Below are 26109 nucleotides of genomic sequence, written 5' to 3'. Positions count from 1 at the left end.
AGATCCCTAGTTAGGTGGATCTAAGTATGAACTGTACAGATTTCCAGGACGGTTAGATCAGTTAAAAAATAGCTGACCTGATTCAAGTTAACCCTACCTCCAAGATCAGGTTGACTATTTGTAGACTGATCTAACTGTCCTGAACTTCTGTACTGATCCCAGGGCAGCCCCAGGGTTGGGAAAGCCCAGTCACCGGCCTCAGTCCCAGACCTGCACTTTTCATACCTGCCCCCTGGCACCGGGCTATTTTTAGACCCCAGCCCCTCACCCCACCCCCACATGGACAACTTCTTCCCCACAGAACCCCCGCTCACCCAACACCAAGCCCACCAAACCCTCATCTCATAAGCTGCTCTTGGTGCCAGTTTTATCAGCATTTGCTGATGCCAGGAGCTGAAGAATTAAGTTTCAGTGGGAGAAGGGGGGGAAGGGAATGGGGGGTAGGTTTGGTAGGGAGGAGGTTGGGGGGGACTAAAAATAGCCCCTGGTCCCATGGAGCAGAGGGAGAGAGCTCCCCATCCCCCAAGCATGACCCTGCAAGGCCCCCTGATCCCATCAAACCCTCATGGACTCCAACAACCCTCCACAGATGCCACCTGCCCCCCCCCCAGTCATCCCCATGGACTCCACTTGGCCCTCCAATCCCCCCCTGCAGGTGTTGCCTACCCTCTGCCTCCCCCCGCAGAGGCTGCCTACTCCAATCCCTCCCGCAAATGCCATTTGCACCCCAATTCCCCCATAGATGCCTCCTGCTCCCCCAATCCTCTGATTCCTCCCGCAGATCTCACTTGCCCCCCATCCCCTGGCAGGCCTCCTGATTGGCCCCCAACCCCCCAATCCCTCCTGCTGGCCCCCCCATTCTGACTTACCTTAGATCAGGTGGACATTTTTATCTTGATCTAACCTCCCCATAATCTTCCCAAATTTCTGTACCTAGCCTCTGAGTTTTAACCAATCATTGTTTATTGAAAAATGAGTAAGTAGTCTTTGGAGCAAGGGCCAAAATCCAGGCCTCTTCTCCCAGCTAAGTGCCTTCATTGCTGCACTACCAAGCTATGTTCCCTTTCACTTGCTCTCTTTTTGAGAGCTTCTTAATATCTGAGCAGTGAAATACCAAGACAACTGTATTATTTCTTGTTTGGGAGATAACGTACACAGAAGAGGCATGACATATTTCAGTGTAGTACCTGGAGCCATAACTGAAAGGGACATATACACACCTTCAGTAAATACTGAAGTTTGGGTGAACCACTTGCTGCACCTTCTTGGAACCATAATTGCCTACTATATTAAAATTGGTCTACATATTAGTGAACTGATTACTACCAATTTATAAATCTGATAATTTCCTCAAGACAAAGCCATAAAACAGCAATTATACCTAGTATATCAAAAGAGAGTAAGAAAACAATTTTCTGTGAAAATCTTCAACTGACATACTACATACATATTGAATTAAACGTCTCTGTACTCGCACATGAAATTCAAAGATGTATGCACACAAGACATCTGCTAACGTCCTATAAGTGTGAATAGAAGTCTGAATATCATGTACACAGAAATCATTTTTACATTACTCTGATAATGTAAAAGGGCTTCAAAGAGAGTATGATATATTAATACCCTTTTAAAGGTACTTTTGCTGTTGCTAATGTGGTTAAAATTGTAAATGGGGATCAGTCATATAATATTATTGGTATACTTATTAAAACCCGAAAGCAAGTAATTCACAATGGGTCTCCCACATATTAGCATTAATTAGAAAGATTCTGCTATATCCAATTCTTTAATTTAGTATCTTAGTAATTTAGTATCTTAAATACTCAAAAGTACATGCAAACAATTCTACATCTATGCAAACTTCTATTATCTAAAAATGTAAACATATTATGCAATACCAACCTTTCTCATTTTAGGGGCCATCAAATTCACGAACACTATGGGTGTTTCCTGACACAGATCTTCATAACATTGCAGAAGATTCTGTTAATATTATAAAACAAATCTTTTTACTAATAATGCTTTAAAGATTTTTACTGAAATATTAATAAAAGCAAGTCAGTAGATATAAAAGATAATTTATAGTAGTAGGGTTGGATATTTGACTGGTCAAATAAAGTTTGGTCAACTGACTGGTCAAATACTGGTCAAAAATTGTAAAAAAAATTTGCCAATAGGTCCAAATAATACCTAGAAAAAGCACAAGTTTTCCATGAAATGTGTCAAAAAACAAATATAAATCATTTTTGTGAAAAAAGTACAAAAAATACAGTTTTTTTAAAATAAAATTGTTATAATTTTTGACCAGTCAAAAAATAAGCACTCAATTGGCCAGTCAACTGACAATACTTGACTGGTCAACTGACCAGCTTGCCAACCTATATAGTAGATATATAAAATATATTCAGTCAAAATATTTCTAAATGAAAAATTTGACACCGATTGATAGAAGATGGATTTATTTTCTACCATCATTGAAAAGCAGAAAGATTGTATCTTGACCTATACGAGTGTGTAAGAAAAGAAGAGCCACACATATCTAGTTTCTAATGCATGTAGGCCAGACAAAATACTAATTCTGATGGTTCTGAAAAATGAAGATTACCCCACTTCCCACAGCAGTTTGTTTCCACTTTCATTGTTAAAAATGTGTGCATAATTTCCAATTTAAATCTTTCTGACTTCAGTTGCCAAACATGGTTTTTGTTATTCCTATTTCTGCTAGATTTAAGAGTCCTTCAGGACCTGGTATTTTCTCCCTGTGAAGGCTTTTATACATTATAATCAAGTTACTTTCAAATTGTTTTTAATAAATTAAACAGATCAAGCTCTTTATTCTCCTACTGTAAGGCATTTTCCCCAATTTGGCTTTTCTAATAATTACAGAAACAAGACGATATTTGATTAAACTAACAGGCAGACAATTTGAAGTGAACAGTAAATGAAAAAGTTCTCATTGTTGCAGGGCACCTTAGTGCCTGCTCCTAGAGAGGAGAAACTACCAGGGAGAGAGCCCTGGCAGAGCCAATTGAGCACAGCTGCGAGTTGCCGGAGCAACTAAGGGGAGCCAGCTGCCTGTAGGGGGCAGGGCCTGGCCCTTATGAAGCCCAGGGCTGAAGCCGGGCTGGCAGTTCTCTGCCAGCAGCCTGGGAGGCAGGAGCTCTGGGAGTGAGGATGTGGAAAGCAGCATGACTTGCAAGTACAGCTCATGATAGCCCTGAGAGGATGGGCACTAGGGTTTAGCCAGGGGGCTTTAGGTTTGTGTTACAGCCAGGAGGCTTGAGTTTGTTTGACTTTGTTATTACACCCGGAGGCTTGGGTGAGGCTGTAGGGGTTGGAGGAGGCCTCAATCATAGGGACCCCAGAGAGTGTGGGGTGCCCTAGCGCCAAGAGGGAGCATTAATTTCACAGCGCCAGTGAAGGCGCAGCTTGCACGCCAGTGCGGGAGCAACTGGCGGCGAGGAGCGCGGCCAGTGGGTCGCGGGCGCAACCAGTAGGTTGCAGACGGGGGGACATAGACCCCGGATTGCGTGCGGGGTACATAGACCCCAGCCCCAGAACGAGAGGCGATTTCATTGAGAAGCCCCGTGGGGGCACGGCAAGCCCCAAAGAGGGGGAGCGCCATACCGAGCAGCCCTGGAGACGGGCAATTACTGAGCAGCCCTGGAGAGGGACAATTACTGAGCAGCCCTGGAGCGGGGCGATATTGAGGAGCCCGAGAGGGGCTATATTGAGGAGCCCGAGATGGGCATAGCGAGCCCGGCCGCAGGCTAATGCAGCAACACCCCTCAGACCGAGGCAGGGCGCTGCGGTTGCCCCTGAGAAGACAGGGAGTAGCAGTGCGGTGAGCCGGGGTCAGAGAGGGTATCCGTGCGGTTGGCCAGGGAAGGGCCGAGGCCCACTAGGGAGTCCCTGAGCGGGACCATACCATCAGGGGAGGCCCAGCAGGAGGCTGGGCACGAGAGAGAGAGCCCAGAGTGGGCTACACTATAGAGGCGGCCCGGGAAGCGGGCATACAGACATATCAACGTCTATTACATCTGCGAGGCTTGGGGCGTGGTATCAGGGGAGGTTGGAGCCACGCATAGCCCATAAGGCTAGGGTGTCCGGGGAACACCCACCATATCGGGAGACCCCCAGGGGGTCCGGAAGAACCGCGGGGACAGAGGTCCTGAGTAGCCGTGCCCAGGGAGTCATAGGCAGCCTCCCTATTACATTTTCCAACAAGACGTGGCGGGCGAGAATTGGAGGGTGCCTTGGGCTGGCGTGACATGGAGCGAGGGACCTCGAGGAGATCACAGCCCTCCGAAAGGACCCCGCCGTGACACTCATATAATACCCAATTACCAAAAAATACTAAATATCACAAACTACCACAGATGCAAAAAAATTAGCAAGATTAAAAAAGGGTTAGATAATTAGAGGTAATGAGAAAATACAGAATTAAAGCAGTAAAGAACAAAATCAAAACAAGAAAAACATTTTTGGAAGCACTATATATAGGAGTTTACCAAAGTCAAGGCAGCTGCCAGCTGATTTCATAGGAAGAATGCAGGGTTGGCAGCTATTGACCTCCCACACCTCTAATTGGCCGAGGGGGCCCTGATGGCCCCACCCCTCACTGACTGGCTATGAGAGCTGTCTGTCATGTGGCCCCACCCCTTGCCACCAATTGGTGAATCAGCAATGAGGGGCAGAGGTGGCAGCCATCTTTCTGTACCAGAAGCCCCTCCCTTCTTTTCCCCCCAGTGGGCTGCATGACTGGGCTGCAATGATCACAAGGACTTCTGGCTTCCCAGAGGCAGCCAGCATTTTATTTTTGGAGAGTTGTTTTTTTTCAGGGAGCCTGCCAAAAGTGTAGAGCCTGCATTTTTTCACAGAGCCCACTTTTTTTGCTGGGCCTGCCCAAAATCATGATTTTGGTAGGTCCCTAGTTATATACTAACTTGTTTCAAGGCATAAGGAAATGTCTAACCAAAAGTTAAGGAGGAGTTCGGGTTTTTTTTATTGGCAAGGTTCTTTGTACCTTCTCTGAATATAATGGCAACAGGGTACTGGACCTTTTACTGGTAATTCCCACATTCAATAGAACTAGGTCTCTTCCATACTCTACTATATTTTTTTCTTCTTTTCCCAACCACTGACAAAGTCCCTGCACATGTTTCTATACCAAAGGTGCCTTACCCTGGAGCCCAGATGAGTGGTGCATGTCTAGCCCACAGTTTGGATTGGGTGCACTGACCTCTCCACTCCAGCATACTGGATCCAGTGCCTGCTCCAGCTAGTCTAGGCTTGTGCTCTGTGCAGCGTGGATCCCAGAGAGGCTGGAATGGGGGCTGTATGTAGCACAATCTAGTCAGAGGCGTGTATCATGGATACCAGACTACTCCTACGCTGCCCACCCCAGCCAGAATACTAAGTGATACTGTCACAGCTTAGCACTGAAATTTGGCATAAGGTCAAAGATAAGATATACGAGATCAGGGCAATCCATGTAGAAGAGAGGAGTGAATAAATGTTACACGGGGGACACTAGGTGTCAGATCTCATGGTTAGACTTGACATCAGGAACCTAGGAGTCAGGACAGTGGCACAATCGGGCTCTGGTACCAGTGGTGAGACCAAGGGCCAGATGCCAAAGAAATGACCAGAAACAAACAAAGTCAAGAAGTTAAACACAGGAATCAAGCTAGTGCTACAAAGTAAGAGTCTAGCACTACAGATCATACCAGGATCAGCAAGTCACAGATCAGATCAGCATCAGGTGAGATGGGGGTAAGAATCAGAGTCAGGAATGGCTCCTTGCAGTCAGGACAAGCTAAAGATCAGAGGCCAGACATGGACACCAGAAATGCAGGAACAAGAGCAGGGACCAGGTTTCAAGACAAAGTGATGTGACAAGAGCAATCTACAAGCTCAGGAGAAGACTTGTGCAGACAGCTCACCACTGTCTGGTCTACTGGTTTTTAACACTGTGAGTTTGGCTTCTTGTCAGTGCAGTAGCCAATGACTGGCTGCAAGAAGAATGAGTCATTACAGGAGGCTCTGCAACAATGAAGTAAATATACATAATTTCCCTTCCAACCTGGACATCCAGTCAAACAAATTTTCCCTTTCTCCAATACCTTGATCCTCATCCTTATCAACAGTATAAACTGACGAAACTTTTCCAAATGCCAAATTTTCCTTTAGGCAAAGAACATCCATGGTTTCCAAATGTTATGTATTAACCTTTTCCCAGACACTGGTTAATATAATCCTTAAAAGGTTTCTCTTTTTATCTTAAAAATCTAGAAATGTTGAATATAAACATAAGTATACTGAACAGATCACTGCATTCTAGATACCATTATTTATCTTAAAAATTAATGGTGATTTTTTTCAGTCTTACCTCCAAAATAAGTTTGTTTGCCTTCAGGTTATTTTCCATTTTTACCATTCTCTTTGCTTGCTCCGGTACTTCAAGACCCATCTTTATCATACATTTAGTCTCTCGAACAATTTCTAGCATTTTGGGATCAAAGTTAACCAGAAACTTTGCAGTTTCAGGGTGACGCACAAGTAGTGAAGCTTGTAATGCTGTAAATATATTTTAAAATAAATTTCCAGAACAAACAACTGTTTCTATTGTACAATAATTCTTTATGAGATTTCTAGTAACGTACATGTGTTGAACATGAAGCAAATATGCAAGCTGTTTCAGCTAATGAAACCAAGTAACTGACTTAATGTATTTTTCACTCACAAACCAAACTGGCCTCAGATTCAAGCCAGTATCAAGGTAAGTCAGGCAATACTTTCTCAACTTAGGTCAGTGAATAATGTGCTCACAAAGGAATCTGTGGGCATACATAACTTTCAGCATCTGCTCATTATCTTGTAAGATTGATTTCTATGAAATGATAAGATAGAAATAGGTGAATTTAGGAAAAACAAAAACAAATGCCAAAAAGGAAAACAAGAAAAAAATGCTAAAGGTCATACTTCTTTCAAATCTATGACTGTCAGCCTTATTTCAATGTAGAGCCCTGTTGACTCCGATAAGGTTTTTGTAGTTCTGTCTTCTTAGATCTACCTGTGCAATTGAAGCCAAATGGTTCCTCCAATGTTCTGTCTCTAAAGCACCCTGCACAAAAAGGGCATCTCAATATGTCTTGAGCACCTCTAAAACCAAAGATTAATGTTTTAGACCAGGGTAACCAAGATCTGGTCCATGGGCCAGATCTAGCCACGGAGCTATGTCATCCAATCTATAGAGCTCATCAAGGGTCCAGAGATTTTGCAGTGGGGGAGAGGTGGCTGCGTTAATTGCCACAGAGTCTGGAGCCACCACTCATCCTGTCACCAAGTTTTTGGACCCAGACAGAGCCCCACAAGCCAGATAATGCAGCCCCACATGCTGAATTGGGATCATGGATCAGGACCATGGACCAGCCCCACTTGCTGAACTGGACTCACCCCCATGGGACAGATTTGTTGGGCATCCCTGTTTCAAGCTATTTAAGTGAAGGTGTTAACAGTGCTTCTTTCTGTAAATTACATACATCAGTATGTCGTAAATGGCTACTAACTGAATACCTACTTATAAGCAAATATATTTTAAATTATTTTGGTTCATGTGCATCAACCTGATTTTGACTTCACTAATTTCCATCTGCAATTAAATTAATTGCAACTTCCTATAATCCTCCCCAGATTTACCTAACATCAGTGGAAACAATTTTATCTGGCTAGCAAATGTGAAGGCAATATTTTAGGAGCAGATAAGTGTGTAAATAAAATATGTTCTTAATTTGAATAAAGAATTTGGATAGCGGCATAAATTCAACATTATGTCTTTATCCTCCCTTTCTAGCATCTTTTCCAGTTATCTGCTGCCTCCTGTTGTGCCACATCTTGAATATCTCTCTGTACAGATGCAAAATGGCAGGACCAGCCAGTGGTCAGACTCCATCTCCCAGCAGCTCCTGCCTGTGTTGCTGTGGCCAGTTTCCATGGAGACCCTAACAGTGGCAGCGGCATGAGTGGGGGGTCAGGGTTTCCATGGACACTGGCCCCAGCAGTGCTGGCAGGGCACACAGCTGGGTAGGGATCTGTTCCAGGGCCAAGATCTTACAGTGGTGACAGCATGGTCTAGAGCCAGGGCAGAGTCGCGATCTGCTGCCTGCACGTCCCTGCCTGGGGTGTGCAGGCAGCAGATCACAGCTCTGATCCACCTCCAGACCATGCTGTCACAGCTGCAAGATTCCAGCCCTGGAGAAGCTCCCTGCCTAGCCACGCACCCTGCCAGCCCTGTTCTGTCACTGCATTGCTGCTACCGGGGTCTCCACAGATCCCAGCCAAAGCAACACGGGCAGGGGCTCCTAAGAAATGGAGTTTGCCACAGGCTGACCAGCCGTCAGGCTGGACTTTGCCCACCCCTGATACAGAAGGTGACACCTGCATCCATACCTTGTTCTGTCAGACACTTGGGTGCATATCTTCATGATTTCCCACATACTAGGATTGTAAAGGTATTTAAAAGAGTTTAGTCTATTTGAGTTGATTTATGTAAATTTAGAATTTGTCACCAACAGATAAGAAGAAATAATTTAAATAAAACATCACTGCAGCCAGAAGAAGGATAATGTGGAAAAGAAGCACACATTTCTTATAATACTTGCAGATTTAACTACTCACCATATTGTAGCTGTGAAATTTCCTTCACCCAAGCACTGTGATATAGTACCTCAAATTCCACTAATACATAAGAAATTTTATTGAATGATCGAACCACTGCTTTTCCCTCTGGGCTTGTCAAGATATCTGAATTTTTCTATTAAAACATTGTAACTTAGAATTATAAATACATCAATCAGTAGCATAACTTCATTTTAAACAGTTTCATTTAACAGTGTTTACTATAAACAATTGAAGCTTCTAATCTCATAAATGAAATGTATATATAAATAACACTTATCAGGTAGTTTATGCCCTACTGAAGCCAATAATAACTTAAAATTATGACCTGCTGAAGTCAATAGGAAATTGCCATGAGTAATAACAAAAGCTGTGGTTTTTTAAAAGAATAAATTAAAAAATAACAACTTTATTACTGCAGAAAGCACCTGTAAACTCCCACTGAAATAGATATCAGTAATATTCGAGGTTTAGCACAATACAAATAAAAATGGTTACTTACCTTCCAGTAACTAGGGTTCCCAGAAATGTCCCTTGGTGCACCTGAACACCCAGTACTGGAGGCCAGAATATTCTAACTAGTAATGCCCACTGGCTCATGCTTGCATTCCATCTGTGTTTACCTACTTCTCCACCCCACAACATGTGAATGCTGAGCAAGACCAATCATGTGAATTTCTGCATCAACAAGTATCCATTTGATTATGAAATCTGATACAGTATAGAGCAAATATGGGGACACATACAGAAAACAAATTTCAAAGAACATCAGTTACTGGAATGTTACCTTTTTTTCTTCAAGTTATTGTCCACATATATATTGACATTACATTCATTGCGACTCCCAGGCTAGGGACAAACATTCAAAAAGCCTGAGTGTGAAGGAGAGAGTAAAAAAAAGCCCCAAGGTGCCTTACCTTACGTGTGGGGCAGGGGAGGTCAGGAGAAGAAAAGCAGCTGGCAGCAACAAACAGGGAAAGCGAAAGCAAGCAAGCTTACAGCGTAGATGGCTGGAGGGGGCAGTGCTGAAGACGGGAAGGGAAGAGAAGCAATCACCACACTTCCAGAGCAGCATCTTGCTCCAAATTGGAGGAGGGAGGCTGCTCAGAGGTATTTCCTGCCCCAGAGAGGGGCAGAAGGGGTTGATTCCCTACAAGCCGCAGAGAGAAGAGCGGCTGAGTGTCCTGGCAGGCAAGTGTTGTGAACCCTGCCAGAGAAACGCTGTGGGTGTGACCCAGAGAAGGAGGCAGGTGGAGGTCTGCCCACACAAGGTGTGGCAGAGCACTGAGGTGTCCTGCTCCTAAAGAAGAGAAACTGCTAGAGAAAGAGCACTAGCAGTGAATAAGGAGCCCAGCTGTTAGTTGCCAGGGCAACTGGAGTCGGCAAACGACCCACACCTGTCAGCGGTCAGCTAGCTGTAAGGGGCAGGGCCTGGCTCATATAAAGCCCAGGAGCTGAGGCCAGAAGTGGTTCCCTGACAGCAGTCAGAGAGAAAGGAGCTCCTGGAGCAAGGATGCGAAAAGCCTGACCGTAGGTACAGCTTAAGCTGAGTAAAGGATGGCAGCTCTACGATGTCTGAGCAACATGGTTGTAGCCAGCCGGCTTTAAGTTATGTTACAGCCTAGGGGCTTGTGTTTTGCTTTGTTGTTGTTACACCGGTGGTTTGGGTGAGGCTATTAGGGGTTGGAGGAGGCCTCATAGGGGACCCACAGTAGCGTGGGGACCCCAACTCCAGTAAGGGCGTGGCGTATGGGGTGCATAGACCCTAGCCCCAGAGAGGGGGCACTATTGAGAAGCCCCAGTGCGGGCGTGGTGAGCCCCTGAGGAAGGGCGCAGCACTGTGGTGAACCCTGAGGAAGGGGGGTAGCATTGCGGTAAACCCCGGAGAAGGGGGTAGCAGTGCGGTGAGCCCCGAGAGATGGGGGGCTTTACCGAGAAGGCCCCAGAGAAGGGTGCAGCACTTAAGAAGGCCCGAGGAGAGGGCAGCAGTACTGAGGAGCCCCAGAGAAGAGGGCAGTATTATCAAAAGGGGTAGCATTGTGGAGAAGGCCCTGGAGAGAAAGGCGGCGTTATTGCGAAGGCCCCAGAGAGAGGGCAGCGCTGCAGAGGATCCCTGAGAGAGGGCAGCACTACAGATAGGCCCCAGAGAGAGCGAGTGTATATTTGACAGACCAATGTCTATTCCAGCTGCGAGGCTTGGGGCGTGGTATAAGGGGTGGTTGGAGCCACGCATAGCCCTTAAGGCTAGGGTGCGCCTGAAGCACCCATCCTAGAGTGAGACCCACGAAGAGTCCGGGAAACTACGGGGTCTGAATCAACACAGAGAAGTGACCAAGAGGGCATAAGGCAGCCTCCCAACCTTATCTAAACATCAAAGACGTGGCGGGTGAGAATCGGAGGGTGCCCTTGGGCCGACTTGGCACGGAGGAAGAAAGGGCTTTAAGGAGATCACGGCCCTCCTGTAGGACCCCGCCCGTGACACAAGGCTTCTGATAATCTCTGGAGTGGAGTTCTCTGGAGCAGAGTGACAGCTGAGGATCCAGGGGAGAGGCCAGAAGAATTGCTATTTTCAGGTTAGAGCCTCACTGCAAGTGGCAGAAATCCCATTGGGACTGTGAATGCTCAAGAGTAAGCCAGGGCAGGCCTGTGCAGAGTAGTGACTGGATTAACTGATTTGTTTTTTTTTGTTGTGATTTGAACGTGAGAGCCTGAACCCACATGAAGGGGACATGAACTGAGTCTGACAAAGAGACTGAGAGCAGTTGGGTTTTGCTTTCTTTTTTCTGGATATTTGAGTGCAGGCCAAGGCCAGCCCCTGGAAGGGTGTGTGCCGAACTAGCAGATGGTCACCCTGGTGGCAAGGGCAGAACAGCAGACCAACAGGTAGCATTGAGATCTGGTGGCAGAGAACTACGAGTGCCAGCTGGAGAGGCTAGGGTTGGGTAAAGGGGAGGTTCAGAGACCCACAGAAAACAGGGATTGAGACCAGGTAGGATCACCTTGGGCATTGCCTCCTAGCAATGTAATATCAAAGTCATGGCAGGCAAGAAACAAGACCAGCTTCATGGCAGACCAAGTGATCCAAAGCCGAGGTCCACCCCGTGACCACCCGTAAGAAAATGCTAGCTAAAGTCCATGCTGTGGGGGAAATACCTGATTCAGCAGGGAGAGGTGCAGGGGGAGAAATGGGGCCAGGGGAAGCCAGGTAGACACTGCTGTGCCTGCTGGCACTCCAGCTAGAGAGCAGAAGGGTTGGGCCAGCTCTGCTCTGGAGCAGACAGCCCAGGCCCAGCCCAGGGCTGCAAAGCATATGGGATGCTGGAGGACTCTAGATTCATAGATGTTAGGGTCGGAAGGGACCTCAATAGATCATTGAGTCCGACCCCCTGCATAGGCAGGAAAGAGTGCTGGGTCTAGATGACCCCAGCTAGATGCTTATCTAACCTCCTCTTGAAGACCCCCAGGGTAGGGGAGAGCACCACCTCCCTTGGGAGACTGTTCCACACCTTGGCCACTCGAACTGTGAAGAAGTTCCTCCTAATGTCCAATCTAAATCTGCTCTCTGCTAGCTTGTGGCCATTATTTCTTGTAACCCCCGGGGGCGCCTTGGTGAATAAAACCTCACCAATTCCCTTCTGTGCCCCTGTGATGAACTTATAGGCAGCCACAAGGTTGCCTCTCAACCTTCTCTTGCGGAGGCTGAAAAGGTCCAGTTTCTCTAGTCTCTCCTCGTAGGGCTTGGTCTGCAGGCCCTTAACCATATGAGTGGCCCTTCTCTGGACCCTCTCCAGGTTATCCGCATCCCTCTTGAAGTGCAGTGCCCAGAATTGCACGCAGTACTCCAGCTGCGGTCTGACCAGAGAATTGCACGCAGTACTCCAGCTTCTCTTGCAGAGGCTGAAAAGGTCCAGGTTCTCTAGTCTCTCCTCGTAGGGCTTGGTCTGCAAGCCCTTAACCATATGAGTGGCCCTTCTCTGGACCCTCTCCAGGTTATCCACATCCCTCTTGAAGTGCGGTGCCCAGAACTGCACGCAGTACTCCAACTGCGGTCTGACCAGCGCCCTATAGAGGGGAAGTATCACCTCCTTGGATCTGTTCGTCATGCATCTGCTGATGCATGATAAAGTGCCATTATCTTTTCTGATGGCTTCGTCACACTGCCGGCTCATGTTCATCTTGGAGTCCACTAGGACTCCAAGACCCCTTTCCACTTCTGTGCCACCCAGCAGGTCATTTCCTAGGCAGTAGGTGTGCTGGACATTTTTCCTCCCTAGGTGCAACACTTTGCATTTCTCCTTGTTGAACTGCATTCTGTTGTTTTCTGCCCACTTGTCCAACCTATCCAGGTCTGCTTGCAGCTGTTCCCTGCCCTCCAGCATGTCCACTTCTCCCCATAGCTTTGTCATCTGCAAACTTGGACAGAGTACACTTCACTCCCTCGTCCAAGTCGCTGATGAACACATTAAAGAGTATCAGTCCAATCTAGTTTATATTAAACCAGGAAGGGGTCTGGGGCAGACATTGCATCAACCAGTTTGACCCAAATCAGTTAAACTTGGTTGAATGTAGTATTAGACTTATCTCAAACTAGTTTCAGCCATTTTCAAACTGGTTTATGTGCACTGAACATCTGTTCTGTTACAGGTTTAAACCAGTTTCTGATCATTTAAACCAGTATGTATGTAATGTCTGTCCCTAGCCCCAAGGAGTAACTTCATGCCATGAAGCAGAGTAAAAGTTTTATTGAAAAACTGATTGAAGAACTGCCTTGCCAAAGTAAATGTCAGCACTGGATGCCTACTCTGGAAACTAAAGTTTTGTTAAATATGAACTGCCCAGGGGACAGATCTATAAATTTCAGAGACAGAAATATTTCTAAAAGAGGCTAAAGACATATCCTCAGATCTGGTAGAACCAGGGGATCTGTTTAGCTGTTTTATAACAGCTGTATGAGCACTTGTGGTCCTCTGGGACCTGGCCAGAGCACTGGAAAAGGGCCAATGTTGTCCCCATTTACAGGAAGGAAAGAAAGGAGAACCGGGGTAACTATAGGCCAGTTAGTCTCACCTCGTTCCTTGGGAAGACCTTTGAGAAAATTATCAAGGAGCACATCTGTGGGGGCCCAGCATGGGAGGTAATGCTCAGGAGCAACCAACACGGGTTCATTGTGGGCAAATCCTGCCTGACTAGCCTAGCCTTGTTTCCTTTTACGACCAGGTCACAAAGTCCTTGGATGTGAGTGTTGAGGTGGATGTCATCTATGTCATCTACCTGGACCTCAAGAAGGCCTTTGACACTGTTTCTTACCCTATTCTTTAAAAAAAAAACTAGACGACTGCAGCATTGATGCCTACAGTAAGACGGGTGGCATATTGTCTCAAAGGTCGCACCCAGAGAGTGGTGGTGGATGGGTCATTTTCAATCTGGAGGGATATGGGCAGTAGAGTTCCCCAGGGCTCAGTCCTTGGGTCTGTGCTGTTCAACATCTTTATCAGCGACTTGGAGGTGAGCATGGAAAGCACACTGTCCAAATTTGCTGATGACACAAAGATGTGGGGAAAAGTAGGCACACTGGAGGGGAGGGACAGAATCCAACTAGATCTAGACAGGTTACAGAGGTGGGCGGATGAGAATAGAATGGAATTCAATGCAGGTAAGTGCAAGGTGCTGCATCTAGGGAGAAGGAACCTGCAACATACCTATAGGCTGGGGAACACCATTCTCAACAACAGTGACTGAAAGGGATCTTGGGAGTCATTGTTGACTCCAGGATGGACATGAACTGCCAATGCGAGGAAGCAGTCAGTAAGGCTAACTGCACCTTGTCGTGCATCTACAGATGCATCACAAGCAGATCCCGGGAGGTGGTCCTTCCCCTCTATGTGGCACTGGTCAAGCCACAGTTGGAGTACTGCATCCAGTTCTGGGCGCCACACTTCAAGAGGGATGTGGCTAACCTTGAGACGGTCCAGAGGAGGGCCATTCACAAGGTCAGGGGGCACCAGGCCATGCCCTATTTAGATAGACTAAAGGGCCTGAATTTATTCAGCCTTCACAAGAGAAGACTGAGAGGGGATCTGGTGGCCATCTATAAAGTCACCAGGGGGGACCAGCAGAAAATAGGCAAGGCTCTGTTCCCCCAGGCACCACCTGGGATAACAAGGAATAATGACCACAAATTGATTGAGAGTATGGTCAGGCTTGATATCAGGAGGCATTACTTTACAGTTAGGGCTGCCAGGCTCTGGAATGGGCACCCAAGGGAGATGGTACATGTACAGCATGGCAAGATGTGCAATTTTTGGAGCATACCATTCCTCATATTTAAATTGTGTCATTATTTTAACATCTGCCAGGGCCCCAGAAATCTCAGATGAGGTCTAAACGAGACTATATGTATGAAGGTGCCCAGTCAAAAAACCATAAAAGGTTGAATTTTTCCTATCTTATGGACAGAAGTAGTATCAATCTAAAACAGTGTTTTCATGGAAAGATGATGATGTAAAACCCTGTTGCTAATCACCCAAATGGAGGGCCCATCAGACCAACTAATTGCATAATAGGTGATATTTGCAATATCACCCCAACTACAAGTGGGACTTTCCTAGTGGCAGGGAAAATATGTACTGAATCCTTTATCAATCTATGAACTGTATAGATTTCATAGACATTAGGGCTGGAAGGGACCTCAGAAGATCATCCAGTCCAGCCCCCTGCCCCAGGGGCAGGAAGTCGGCTGGGGTCAAAGGATCCCAGCAAGATAAAAGTTCAAATGCCTCTTAAAGGAGTCCAGAGTAGGTGCTTGCACCACCTCTGGTGGCAGGCTGTTCCAGGCCTTGGGGGCTCGGACAGTAAAGAAGTTCTTCCTTATGTCCAGCCTGAAAGGGTCTTGGAGGAGTTTGTGACCATTTGACCTTGTGGTCCCTTGGGGAACTCTGGTGAACAGGCGTTCCCCCAGATCCTGATGTACACCCCTTATATACTTGTAGGCAGCCACAAGGTCACCTCTAAACCTGCGCTTTTCCAGCCTAAAGAGTCCCATGGCTCTCAGCCTCTTATCGTAAAGCCTGTTCTCCTGCCCTCTGATCATGCGCATGGCTCTCCTCTGGGCTCTCTCAAGCTTCTCCACATCCTTTTTAAATTGTGAAGCCCAGAACTGGATGCAGTACTCCAGCTGAGGCCTCACCAATGCCAAGTACAGGGGGAGGATGACATCTGGACATTAGGAAGAACTTCTTCACAGTTCGAGTGGCCAAGGTCTGAAACGGGCTCCCAAGGGAGGTGGTGCTCTCCCCTACCCTGGGGGACTTCAAGAGGAGGTTAGACGAGTATCTAGCTGGGGTTATCTAGACCCAGCACTCTTTCCTGCTTATGCAGGGGGTCAGACTTGATGATCTATTGAGGTCCCTTCCGACCCTAACATCTATGAATCCTGGGATTTGCTTGAGAAGCATCTATGGATGCAAGCCAGAGTTTTGCTCGTTTTACCAGCTGCAACATCACATTGGTGGCTCATATTTATCTTGTGGTCAATCATGAAATCATGACCCCCAAGTCCCTTTCAGCCATGGTGCTAGCAAGCATAGCACTGCTGAGCCTGTAAGCATGCTGTGGGTTTTTCTTCCCAAGGTGGAGTACCTGGCATTTTTTGGTGTTGAACACCATCAGGTTTTCGTCCGCCCATTTTCTGAGCCTGTCAAGGTCGGCCTGGATCACCCTCCTGTCCTTGGTTGTGGATACTTTACCCAAAAGTCTGGTGTCATCAGTGAACTTGGCCAGTCCGCTTCTGATACCAATGTCTACATCATTTATGAAGATGTTAAAGAGTATAGGCCTGTGGCGGCGAAGCGCCCCCACAGGCGAGCGAGGGGGAGCAAAGGGAACCCACAGACCCCAGACCCCGAGAGCAAGCCCCCAGAAGGGCATACGCACCATCAGAGGGGCAGCGGGAGGAAGAGCTGCATCCGCGGCCGCGCGAGCCGCCATTACACTGGCTCTGGCAACAGCTGTTCCCCGCGCGGCGAACAGCTAAGCCAATCCCAGCGGCCGCAGCGGCCGCGGCGGGAGGATTTAAGAACGCCGGCAGAACAGGGAACGCGCGGGAGCCAGGGAGAGAGAGTACGGGTGTGCTGCCTGTGCCGCAGGCTCTCGCACGGGGCAGCGAGGACCCCGTCTGCGGGTCTCAAACAGGCAGCGTAGGCAGGAGCGGGAAGCCTGCCGCTGGCAGCCAAGTGAGAGGCAGCCAGAGAGTGCACGCCGAGGCACTCTCTCAGCGTCCTGAAGCGGCAAACACACAGGAGGCAGGGGACCGCCCTGCGGACGGGAGGAGAGGGGAGACAGCGGAGGCCCCGGGAGGGCTGGCACCAGGGGAAGCACCCACCAGCTCCCCCTGGTTCGAAGGAGTATTATCTTTAAGGAAGGAGGAAGGAGAAACCCCTCTTAGCAGGAGGGAGGACGACCGGAACCGGTCAGGGGCCATCATACTGGGCCTGGCAACATCTGGACAACATCGCCCAGAGGTTGGCGTGTGGACGGGGTGTAGGGGAGGTGGAGCCCCGTGGATCACCGCGTCCCGTAACCGTGAGTAACACCGTCTATTGGGAGGTCCCACCCAGGATAAAGATCTCCACTGGAGACCCCTCTGAACATAACCGATTACATCCAAGTCGTGGCAGGCGAGTTGAGGGGTGGGGCCACACCCCGATAGGCCAGGCGGAGCAAGGCACGGGCTCCACAGTGGTGCATTGGCCGGGAACGACATCATTTTTCGGACGGTGGTAAAGGGACAGTGTCCCGACCCGGGACCCGATAGCGATGCAGTAGCCAGCCCTCGTGCCCACGGAGCTGCTTACGCAGGCTATCCAGGCTATAGGGCAGGTGCTGGCAGTGCAGCAACAACAGGGCGCACACCAGCAGGAGTGGATACAGCGAAATGCTGCTTTATTTAAAATGCCCCGGATGACTAGGGAAGATGACCCAGAAGCCTATATCGAGGCATTCGAAAGGACCGCCATCCAGACAGGGTTAGACCGCGGTCAGTGGGGCCACCACCTGGGGGCGCTGGTGATAGATCAGGCCCAAGCGGCCTACCGAGCGCTATCGAGGGAAGAAGCTCGTGATTACGAGACAGTGAAAGCGGCAATCCTCTACAGGCTCGAGATTTCACCTGAAAGCCATCGCCAGGCCTTTAGAGCCCGAAAGTCAAAGGAGGCCAGGCGACCCCGGGGGTTGTTGCAAGCGTTAAGCGACTCGCTTAACAAATGGTTGCCACCCGGCAAGTTCGACCGGGCGGGCGTGATGGACCAGATCCTGCTAGAACAATTCCTATGGGATTTGGAAGAGGATGCCCAGAGGTGGGTACGCAGACACCAGCCGCAAACTAGCAAGGAGGCACTTCACTGGGCGGAGGCATTTGCGAATTCGGAAAGGGAACGGGGATACGGACGAGGCCCCCGAGCCACGAAAGAGGGACCCACAAGTGAAGGGGAAAGGCGAACGGTCGCCAAACGAGGGCCACCGAAAGGGGTGGTGTGTTACTGCTGTGGGCAAACCGGACACATCTCCCGTGAATGTGGGGAAGGCCTGAGCGAACTGAGTCGCACCCCTACAGGATATCCACCCTCCTGGGATAGAGGCAAAGAGGCAGAGAGAGGGGAACCCATGGATTGCAGTTTCGGGTCGGCAACCCAGAACGAGGGATGGAACCGGCCCGTAGTAACCGCATGGGTCGGAGACAGGATGGTTAAGGCCACATTGGACACGGGGTGTTCCCATTCCCTACTTCGGGCAGACCTCGCTCCGCAGAGGGAACGGAAGAGTGAGGGGCCCCTGACGATGACCTGCATACTAGGGGGAGAGATGCGGTTCCAAACGTGCTATGTCCCGCTGAGGGTAATGGAATTTAGCGGAGAGCTCCGAGTGGGAATTGCCCCGACCCTGGCATGTGAGATGATAATAGGCCGAGAATGGGGCCCATTCTATACCGTCCTTGAGCGAGTGAGGGCTACACAGGAGGCGAGGAACCGGATCAAGAGGGGCGACGGATGGGCCGGCGAGGGCCTAGCCTGTTGCAACGAGGCAATGACAGGCGACATCGACCTGGAGCAGCTCGTGAGCCCGGCCCAATTTCGCAGGGCACAACGTGAGGACCCGGAACTACAGCGGATGTGGGACGCCGACCCCGGGGAAGGACCCTCACAGGGGCGGCCCGGCTTCGAGGTAACAGGGGGGCTATTATATCGGGTCCAACGGGGTGAGGAGGGTACCGTACGGGGGAGACAATTAGTGGTCCCAACCTCACTCCGCCAAGTGGTGTGGAGACTGGCCCATGACTCACCCCTGGGTGGCCATCTGGGACGTAACAAGACCCGGGCGAGGCTGGCCCAAGAATTCTTTTGGCCTCGGCTCCAAGAGGATGTGGAAAGGTGGGGGGCCACATGCCCAGAGTGTCAGAGGGCCCAGGAATGGAAGCCCCCAAGGGCACCCCTGAAACCCATGCCAATAGTAGAGACACCTTTCTCGCGGGTCGCCCTGGATATAGTAGGACCCCTTCCCAAGTCGCATAACGGATACCAGTATATCCTGGTGATGGTGGATTATGCCACCCGTTTCCCAGACGCCGTGCCACTAAGGTCCATAACTGCCACTCGAGTAGCAGAAGAACTTCTTAAGTGGATAGCACGGGTGGGCATCCCTCAGGAGATCCTCACGGACCAGGGAACAAACTTTATGTCTGGGGTAATGAAGGCTTTATGTAAAACCCTCGGCATCACCCAGCTAAAGACCTCGGTCTATCATCCCCAAACTAACGGTTTGGTAGAAAGGTTAAATGGGACCATCAAGCGGATGCTCAGGCGGTGTGCCCAGGAGGACCCGCGGAGGTGGGATACCATCTTGACACCCTTGCTGTTCGCCATAAGGGACGCGCCGCAAGAGTCAACCCGGTACTCCCCATTCCAGTTAGTGTATGGCCATAACCCTCGGGGGCTGCTACAAATCGTAAGGGAAGAGTGGGAAAAGCCAATAGGCTTGGGGGTATCAGCGGAGAGGTACCGGGAGGAGCTACAAGACCGAATCTCCACGGCCCAATGGATCGCCAGGCAAAACCTGAGGGATGCCCAAGACATACAGGAAAGGCGTTACAATCAGAAGACGAAAATGCGGACGTTCCAGTCGGGGGACAAAGTTCTGGTATCGCTGCCAACCTCCTCCAGCAAACAGCTGGCTATGTGGCAGGGGCCATTTACCGTGGTAAGACAAGTAGGGCCCATGGATTATGAGTTGCTCAAACCAGGTCACCGCCGGGAGCGGCAGATTTATCACGTAAATCTGCTCAAGGAGTGGAAAACTCCCCAGGGCTGGTTGGCCCTAGACGAGGAGGCAAAGAAGGACCTGGGACCGATGTGTCCCGAGTTAGGGAGACCCGGGAAGGAGGGGTCAGTACAGACGGGCAAGGAGTTGAGCCACCACCAACAGCAAGAATTGCTAGCTTTGATAGAGGAATTTAGGGCAGTGTTCCAAGAGATCCCGGGGCGAGTAACGGGAGTAGAACATGAGATCAGGACCCCTCAGGGAGCACTGGTAAGGGAGAGATGGAGGCCGATACCGCAGCGGTGGCAACAGGAAATACGGCAAGAGATCATGAAAATTCAAGAACAAGGGATTATTCGACCGTCCCGCAGCCCATGGCAAAGCCCCATAGTCCCCGTCGTCAAACCGGATGGGTCATTGCGCATATGTGTAGACTACAGGAAGCTCAATGCCCTGACTACGTTTGATGCCTTTCCGATGCCACATGTTACTCACCTCGTTGAGAGAATCGGGGAAGCACAGTATATAACCACACTTGATTTGGCAAAGGGGTATTGGCAGATCCCGATGCGGCCCACGGATTGTGCCAAAACAGCCTTCGGGACCCCATGGGGCCTATTCGAATTCACGCGGATGCCCTTCGGCCTCAACGGAGCAGCTGCGACGTTCCAGAGGTTGATGGACAACCTATTGGCACCCCACGCAGCATACGCGGCGGCATACATTGATGACATCATTATATTTTCTGCCAGCTGGCGACAACACCCCCAAGACCTCAGAGCAGTCCTGGGGGAACTCCGAGCAGCAGGGATGACCACCAACCCGAAGAAATGTAAACTGCCAGGGAAAGAAACAGCATACCTAGGGTTCCGAGTAGGCCGAGGGACAGTTCGGCCACTCACAGATAAGATTGAAGCTATAAGGCAGTTCCGGGAACCGAGAACCCATAAACAACTGCGTTCCTTCTTGGGACTCGTTAACTATTATCGACGATTTATACCCTGCTTTGCGACACTTGCCACACCACTTACGGACGCGTTAGCTAGGAAAGCTATGACGCCACTGAAATGGACACCGGGGATGCGGAAAAGCTTCCAGAATTTGAAAGAAGCAATGCGCCATGACGTTGTCGTGCACACGCCTAACTTTAATGCCCCTTTCGTTTTACAGACGGATGCATCAGGACGGGCACTGGGAGCAGTGTTACTGCAGAAACCACGGGCAGGAGGAGCGCCCAATTGCCTTTGCCAGCAGGAAACTCAGTCATGCAGAAACCAGGTATGCCACCATTGAAAGGGAGTGCCTGGCAATACGCTGGGCTATAGAATATTTTAAGTACTACCTGATGGGGAGGGAATTCGTGGTAGTGACAGACCACGCACCACTACAGTGGTTAACACGGAAACAGAGTATGAACACCAGGATCACCCGCTGGGCTTTGGCTTTACAGCCATTCAAATTCACGGTGATACACCGTCCGGGCCGAGATAACTTTGTGGCTGACTTCTTGTCCAGATGGGGAGGCGCAGACAACGCAGAGGAAGGTACGGGCCACATCCATAGGGAGGAGCCGCAGGTGACACATGCCGTTATGAAAGGAAATCAGCCACCACAAGGCAACTTAAGGGGGGAGGTCTGTGGCGGCGAAGCGCCCCCACAGGCGAGCGAGGGGGAGCAAAGGGAACCCACAGACCCCAGACCCCGAGAGCAAGCCCCCAGAAGGGCATACGCACCGTCAGAGGGGCAGCAGGAGGAAGAGCCGCATCCGCGGCCGCAGCCACGCGAGCCGCCATTACGCCGGCTCTGGCAACAGCTGTTCCCCGCGCGGCGAACAGCTGAGCCAATCCCAGCGGCCGGAGCAGCCGCGGCGGGAGGATTTAAGAACGCCGGCAGAACAGGGAACGCACGGGAGCCAGGGAGAAAGAGTACGGGTGTGCTGCCCGTGCCGCAGGCTCTCGCACGGAGCAGCGAGGACCCCGTCTGCGGGTCTCAAACAGGCAGCGTAGGCAGGAGCGGGAAGCCTGCCGCTGGCAGCCAAGTGAGAGGCAGCCAGAGAGTGCACGCCGAGGCACTCTCTCAGCGTCCTGAAGCGGCAAACGCACAGGAGGCAGGGGAGCGCCCTGCGGACGGGAGGAGAGGGGAGACAGCGGAGGCCCCGGGAGGGGGCTGGCACCAGGGGAAGCACCCACCAGCTCCCCCTGGTTCGGAGGAGTATTATCTTTAAGGAAGGAGGAAGGAGAAACCCCTCTTAGCAGGAGGGAGGATGACCGGAACCGGTCAGGGGCCATCATACTGGGCCTGGCAACATCTGGACAACATCGCCCAGCGGTTGGCGTGTGGACGGGGTGTAGGGGAGGCGGAGCCCCGTGGATCACCGCGTCCCGTAACCGTGAGTAACACCGTCTATCGGGAGGTCCCACCCAGGATAAAGATCTCCACTGGAGACCCCTCTGAACGTAACCAATTACATCCAAGTCGTGGCAGGTGAGTTGAGGGGAGGGGCCACACCCCGATAGGCCAGGCGGAGCAAGGCACGGGCTCCACAAGGCCCAAGGACAGAGTATGAAATACTGTGATTCTGAAATCATGGAAGACAGGTAGATACAATTTTCCATGTCTACATCTAATAACTGGGGGTCACCTTTAAGTCAGCTTAGATTCAGTTAAATATGGCAATAACGAGAGATGTCTTGGTCATTGGGCACAAAGTAAACTAAATATAGATTGTTTTAGGACCTATGAAATACATAATATTTCCCGTCATCAGTGATCAACTTACAAAGAAATAGTTGATTGGTTCACTTATCCGTCTGAAGAGCTGCCTTACCCACAGTATCTTTCCTGATACAGGGGGCATGTTTCGAGCAAGAGGAGGGTCATCTTTTTGGGTCTGGTAAAGCTACAATATATTAATAATTAATAAATGCAAGTATAAAAATTGTTAAATTAAAACGTGTATTTATAATACTTTTAGATTAATTCTCATCTGTCTAAATCTAGGGAGGAAATACAGTTACTACTAATATTTCTGTGGTATTGTATTCAGAACAATTATAACTTTCATCAAATCCAATTTATATTTGTTGAGAGAAAAAAATACTGTCATTATTTTTCTAAGATGTAAACTTTGGCACTATTTTGGGGGTATACTTTTTCTTTCCCTGTTTTGGTTTTATGTGATAGTGTGGATACGAGTGCATACTAAGAGAGCTGTCATGTATCTAAGCTGCAAGGGAACCAAATTCGTAACTCTAGATAGCTTATACAAAGGAATATGTTCATACCAAACCTATGTCAAGGGCTTCTGACTCCTCTAAAATATATGTGTAGACATAACTGTCACTGATTTTTTTTTCCATCCCCCCCCCCCACTAACTCAAGAATCTAACAAAAGACTCCAAAATTCTGAAGAATAAAAACAAATAGTAAAGTCCCCTAGGCAGACAATCATTTTGAAGAACTAGTTTCTTCAATAAATAAACATTTTTCTTTTTTAAATATACTGCATATATTTATTCTACTTTAATGCCCCTTTATTCTGACAAAATAGTATATGATGGTCTTCCATAAATGAGAATTAAAGACATACACATCAAAATATAACAAGTCAAAAAGTATGTATGACATCAACAGTGGTCTAGTATTTAAATGTGTAAAAATGAATAGTTATTCTCAAATGTTAATATATTTTTTACTTTGCTTGCCTCAGTAATAATTATTACTACTGTCACGGGCAGGGGTCCTCCAGGAGGGCCGTGATCTCCTTAAGGCCCCTTCCCCCATGCCAAGCCGGTCCAAGAGCACCCTCCAATTCTCGCCCACCATGTCTTTGATGTTTGTATAAGTTTGGGAGGCTGCCTTATGCCCTCTTAGACACAGTTCGTTGGGACCTCCGTCCCCGTGGACTCCTGGACTCTCCGTGGGTCTCACTGTACAATGGGTGCTTCTCAGGCACCCTAGCCTTATGGGCTATGCGTGGCTCCAACCACCCCTTAATACCACGCCCCAAGCTCGCAGTAGGAATGGACATTGGTCTGTCGAATACACTCACCCGCTCTCTGGGGCCTTCTCTGTGCTGCTGCCCTCTCTTAGGGCTCTCCGTGCCCACTCTGGGTCTTCTCTAGAATACTGCCCCTCTCTTGGGGCTCTCTCTCCAATGCTGCCCTTTTCCTAGGGCTTTCTGCACCCACTCTGGGCCTTCTCTGTAGTGTCTCCCCTCTCTGGGGCCTTCCCTGTGAAGCTGCCCCTTTCCTGGGGACTCCTCTGTGAAGTTGCCCCTTTCCTGGGGACTTCTGTGCCCACTCTGGGACTTCTTGGTCAAGCCACCTGTCTCTTGTGCCCACCGCACTGCTACCCCCTTTCTCCAGGGCTCACCACACTACTACCCCCTCTCTCCGGGGTTTACCGCAGTACTACGCTCTTCTCCGGGGTTTACCGCAGTACTACGCCCTTCCACAGGGGCTCACCATACCCGCACTGGGGCTTCTCAGTAGTACCCCTTCTCTGGGGCTTGCCACGCCCGCCCTGGGGCTTCCCAATAATGCCCCTTCTCTGGGGCTTGCCACACCCACCCTGGGGCTTCTCAATAACACCCCCTCTCTGGGGTTCGCCATGCCTGCACTGGGGCTTCTCAATAGTGCCCCCCTCTCTGGGGCTGGGGTCTATGTACCCCCTATGCTGTGCCCGCACTGGCGCTGGGGTCCTCACACTCCACTGTGAGTCCCCTATGAGTATGCTGCGCCCTCACTGGCGCTGGGGCCCCCACACCACTGTGGGTCCCTTATGAGGCCTCCTCCAACCCCTAATAGCCTCACCCAAGCCACCGGTGTAACAACAAAGCAGAATGCAAACTCAAGCCTCTTGGCTACAACTTAAACCTAAGCCACCTGGCTGTAACAACATTGCTCGGACATCTTGGTGCTGCTCCCCTTTACTCTGCAAGCGGTACCTCCCGTCAAGCTTCCCCTCGCATCATTGCTCCAGGAGCTCCTCTCTCTCTGGCTGCATGCAGGGGACTCCTATCCTGGCCTCAGCCCCTGGGCCTTATGAGGGCCAGGCCCTGCCCCTTCTGGCCAGCTGACCTCCTGGTTGCCCCGGGCAACCCACAGCTGTACCCCTTATTCCCTGCCAGGGCTCTCTCCCTGGAAGTTTCCCCTCTCTGGGAGCAGAGCACCAAGGTGCCCTGCACCAACTACTATTGATCCTGTTAACTATAAAAATGTTATGAGGGAGAATTCCTCTAGATGCCCCAATAAGAAAGAATACATCAGGTTAGCGTATCTACTTCAGAACAGGCTATTTTTTATAACAGGAGAAAGGAAGAAGTAGCAATTAAACTTTGACTCTGAGCCAACAATATAGATTGAAAAATTAAGTAGGAATTATTTAGATGAGAGGTGGAATATTAGAAAATTTATTCTTATAGATTTATTAAAATGTTCTAATTGTAGAGAAATGTATTACCTTTTTAGTAGCTTCAAGTTCTGCTACATAATGCTGAAGAATAAGACCAACAGTATGTGCTATTTCTTGCTGAAGACAGGGCATGTTCAGTTTCTGAAACCTATATTGGTTTATGATGAAAGAAATTAGAATATATTAATTTAAATTGTATTTTATAGCTGCTTTATCCCAAATTAAAACTCTGGGGGGGGGGGTGTCTAATATAATATACACACCACAAAGTGGCATACAAAAGCACAACTCGGAATATTTCAGCTTCTCTCATCCAAAAACTTAAATGTCCTACCCCTAGCTTTTCTGAGATTTGTTTGATATTACCAAAAATTATTGAGGGGAATTTTAAAGATACGTTAAAAAGTCAATAACTATCCTTGGCCTGTCAAAGATTTCATGGTCCATAAAATCACAAATATATTATCCTAGACTAGGCAATTTGTGATGCAATTAACAATACTATTAATAGATATTTTGTACACATAACAACTATTACCTTTGCAGCAACTGAAGTGCATGCTGAGAAGACAAAATTCTTCCAAAACAACTACTCATAAAAGTCTGTATCTGCACCTATGACAAATAGGAATATTTCTAGATCTCTTACAGTTCACGGCTATGATTTCTATGATGACTAATAATATGTATACTTGTATTCCCATT

At 49.1% G+C, this 26109-nt stretch overlaps 1 protein-coding gene across 1 annotated transcript in view; it reads right to left on the bottom strand.

Annotated features, from left to right (window-relative positions):
- Positions 1 to 26109, bottom strand: part of DNAH8 (dynein axonemal heavy chain 8) — a 343175-nt gene that overhangs the window by 264078 nt on the left and 52988 nt on the right. The window contains 6 exon segments of the mRNA XM_059716994.1: positions 1903 to 1983; positions 6392 to 6579; positions 8680 to 8815; positions 22769 to 22888; positions 25453 to 25552; positions 25943 to 26019. Coding sequence (XP_059572977.1) covers positions 1903 to 1983; positions 6392 to 6579; positions 8680 to 8815; positions 22769 to 22888; positions 25453 to 25552; positions 25943 to 26019 — 702 coding nt within the window.

The sequence above is a fragment of the Alligator mississippiensis genome, chromosome 1, assembly GCF_030867095.1.
Source record: "Alligator mississippiensis isolate rAllMis1 chromosome 1, rAllMis1, whole genome shotgun sequence".
Taxonomy (NCBI): Eukaryota; Metazoa; Chordata; order Crocodylia; family Alligatoridae; genus Alligator; species Alligator mississippiensis.
The sequence above is the reverse complement of the archived record's forward strand: the minus strand, read 5'-3'. Positions and strand labels throughout refer to the sequence as shown.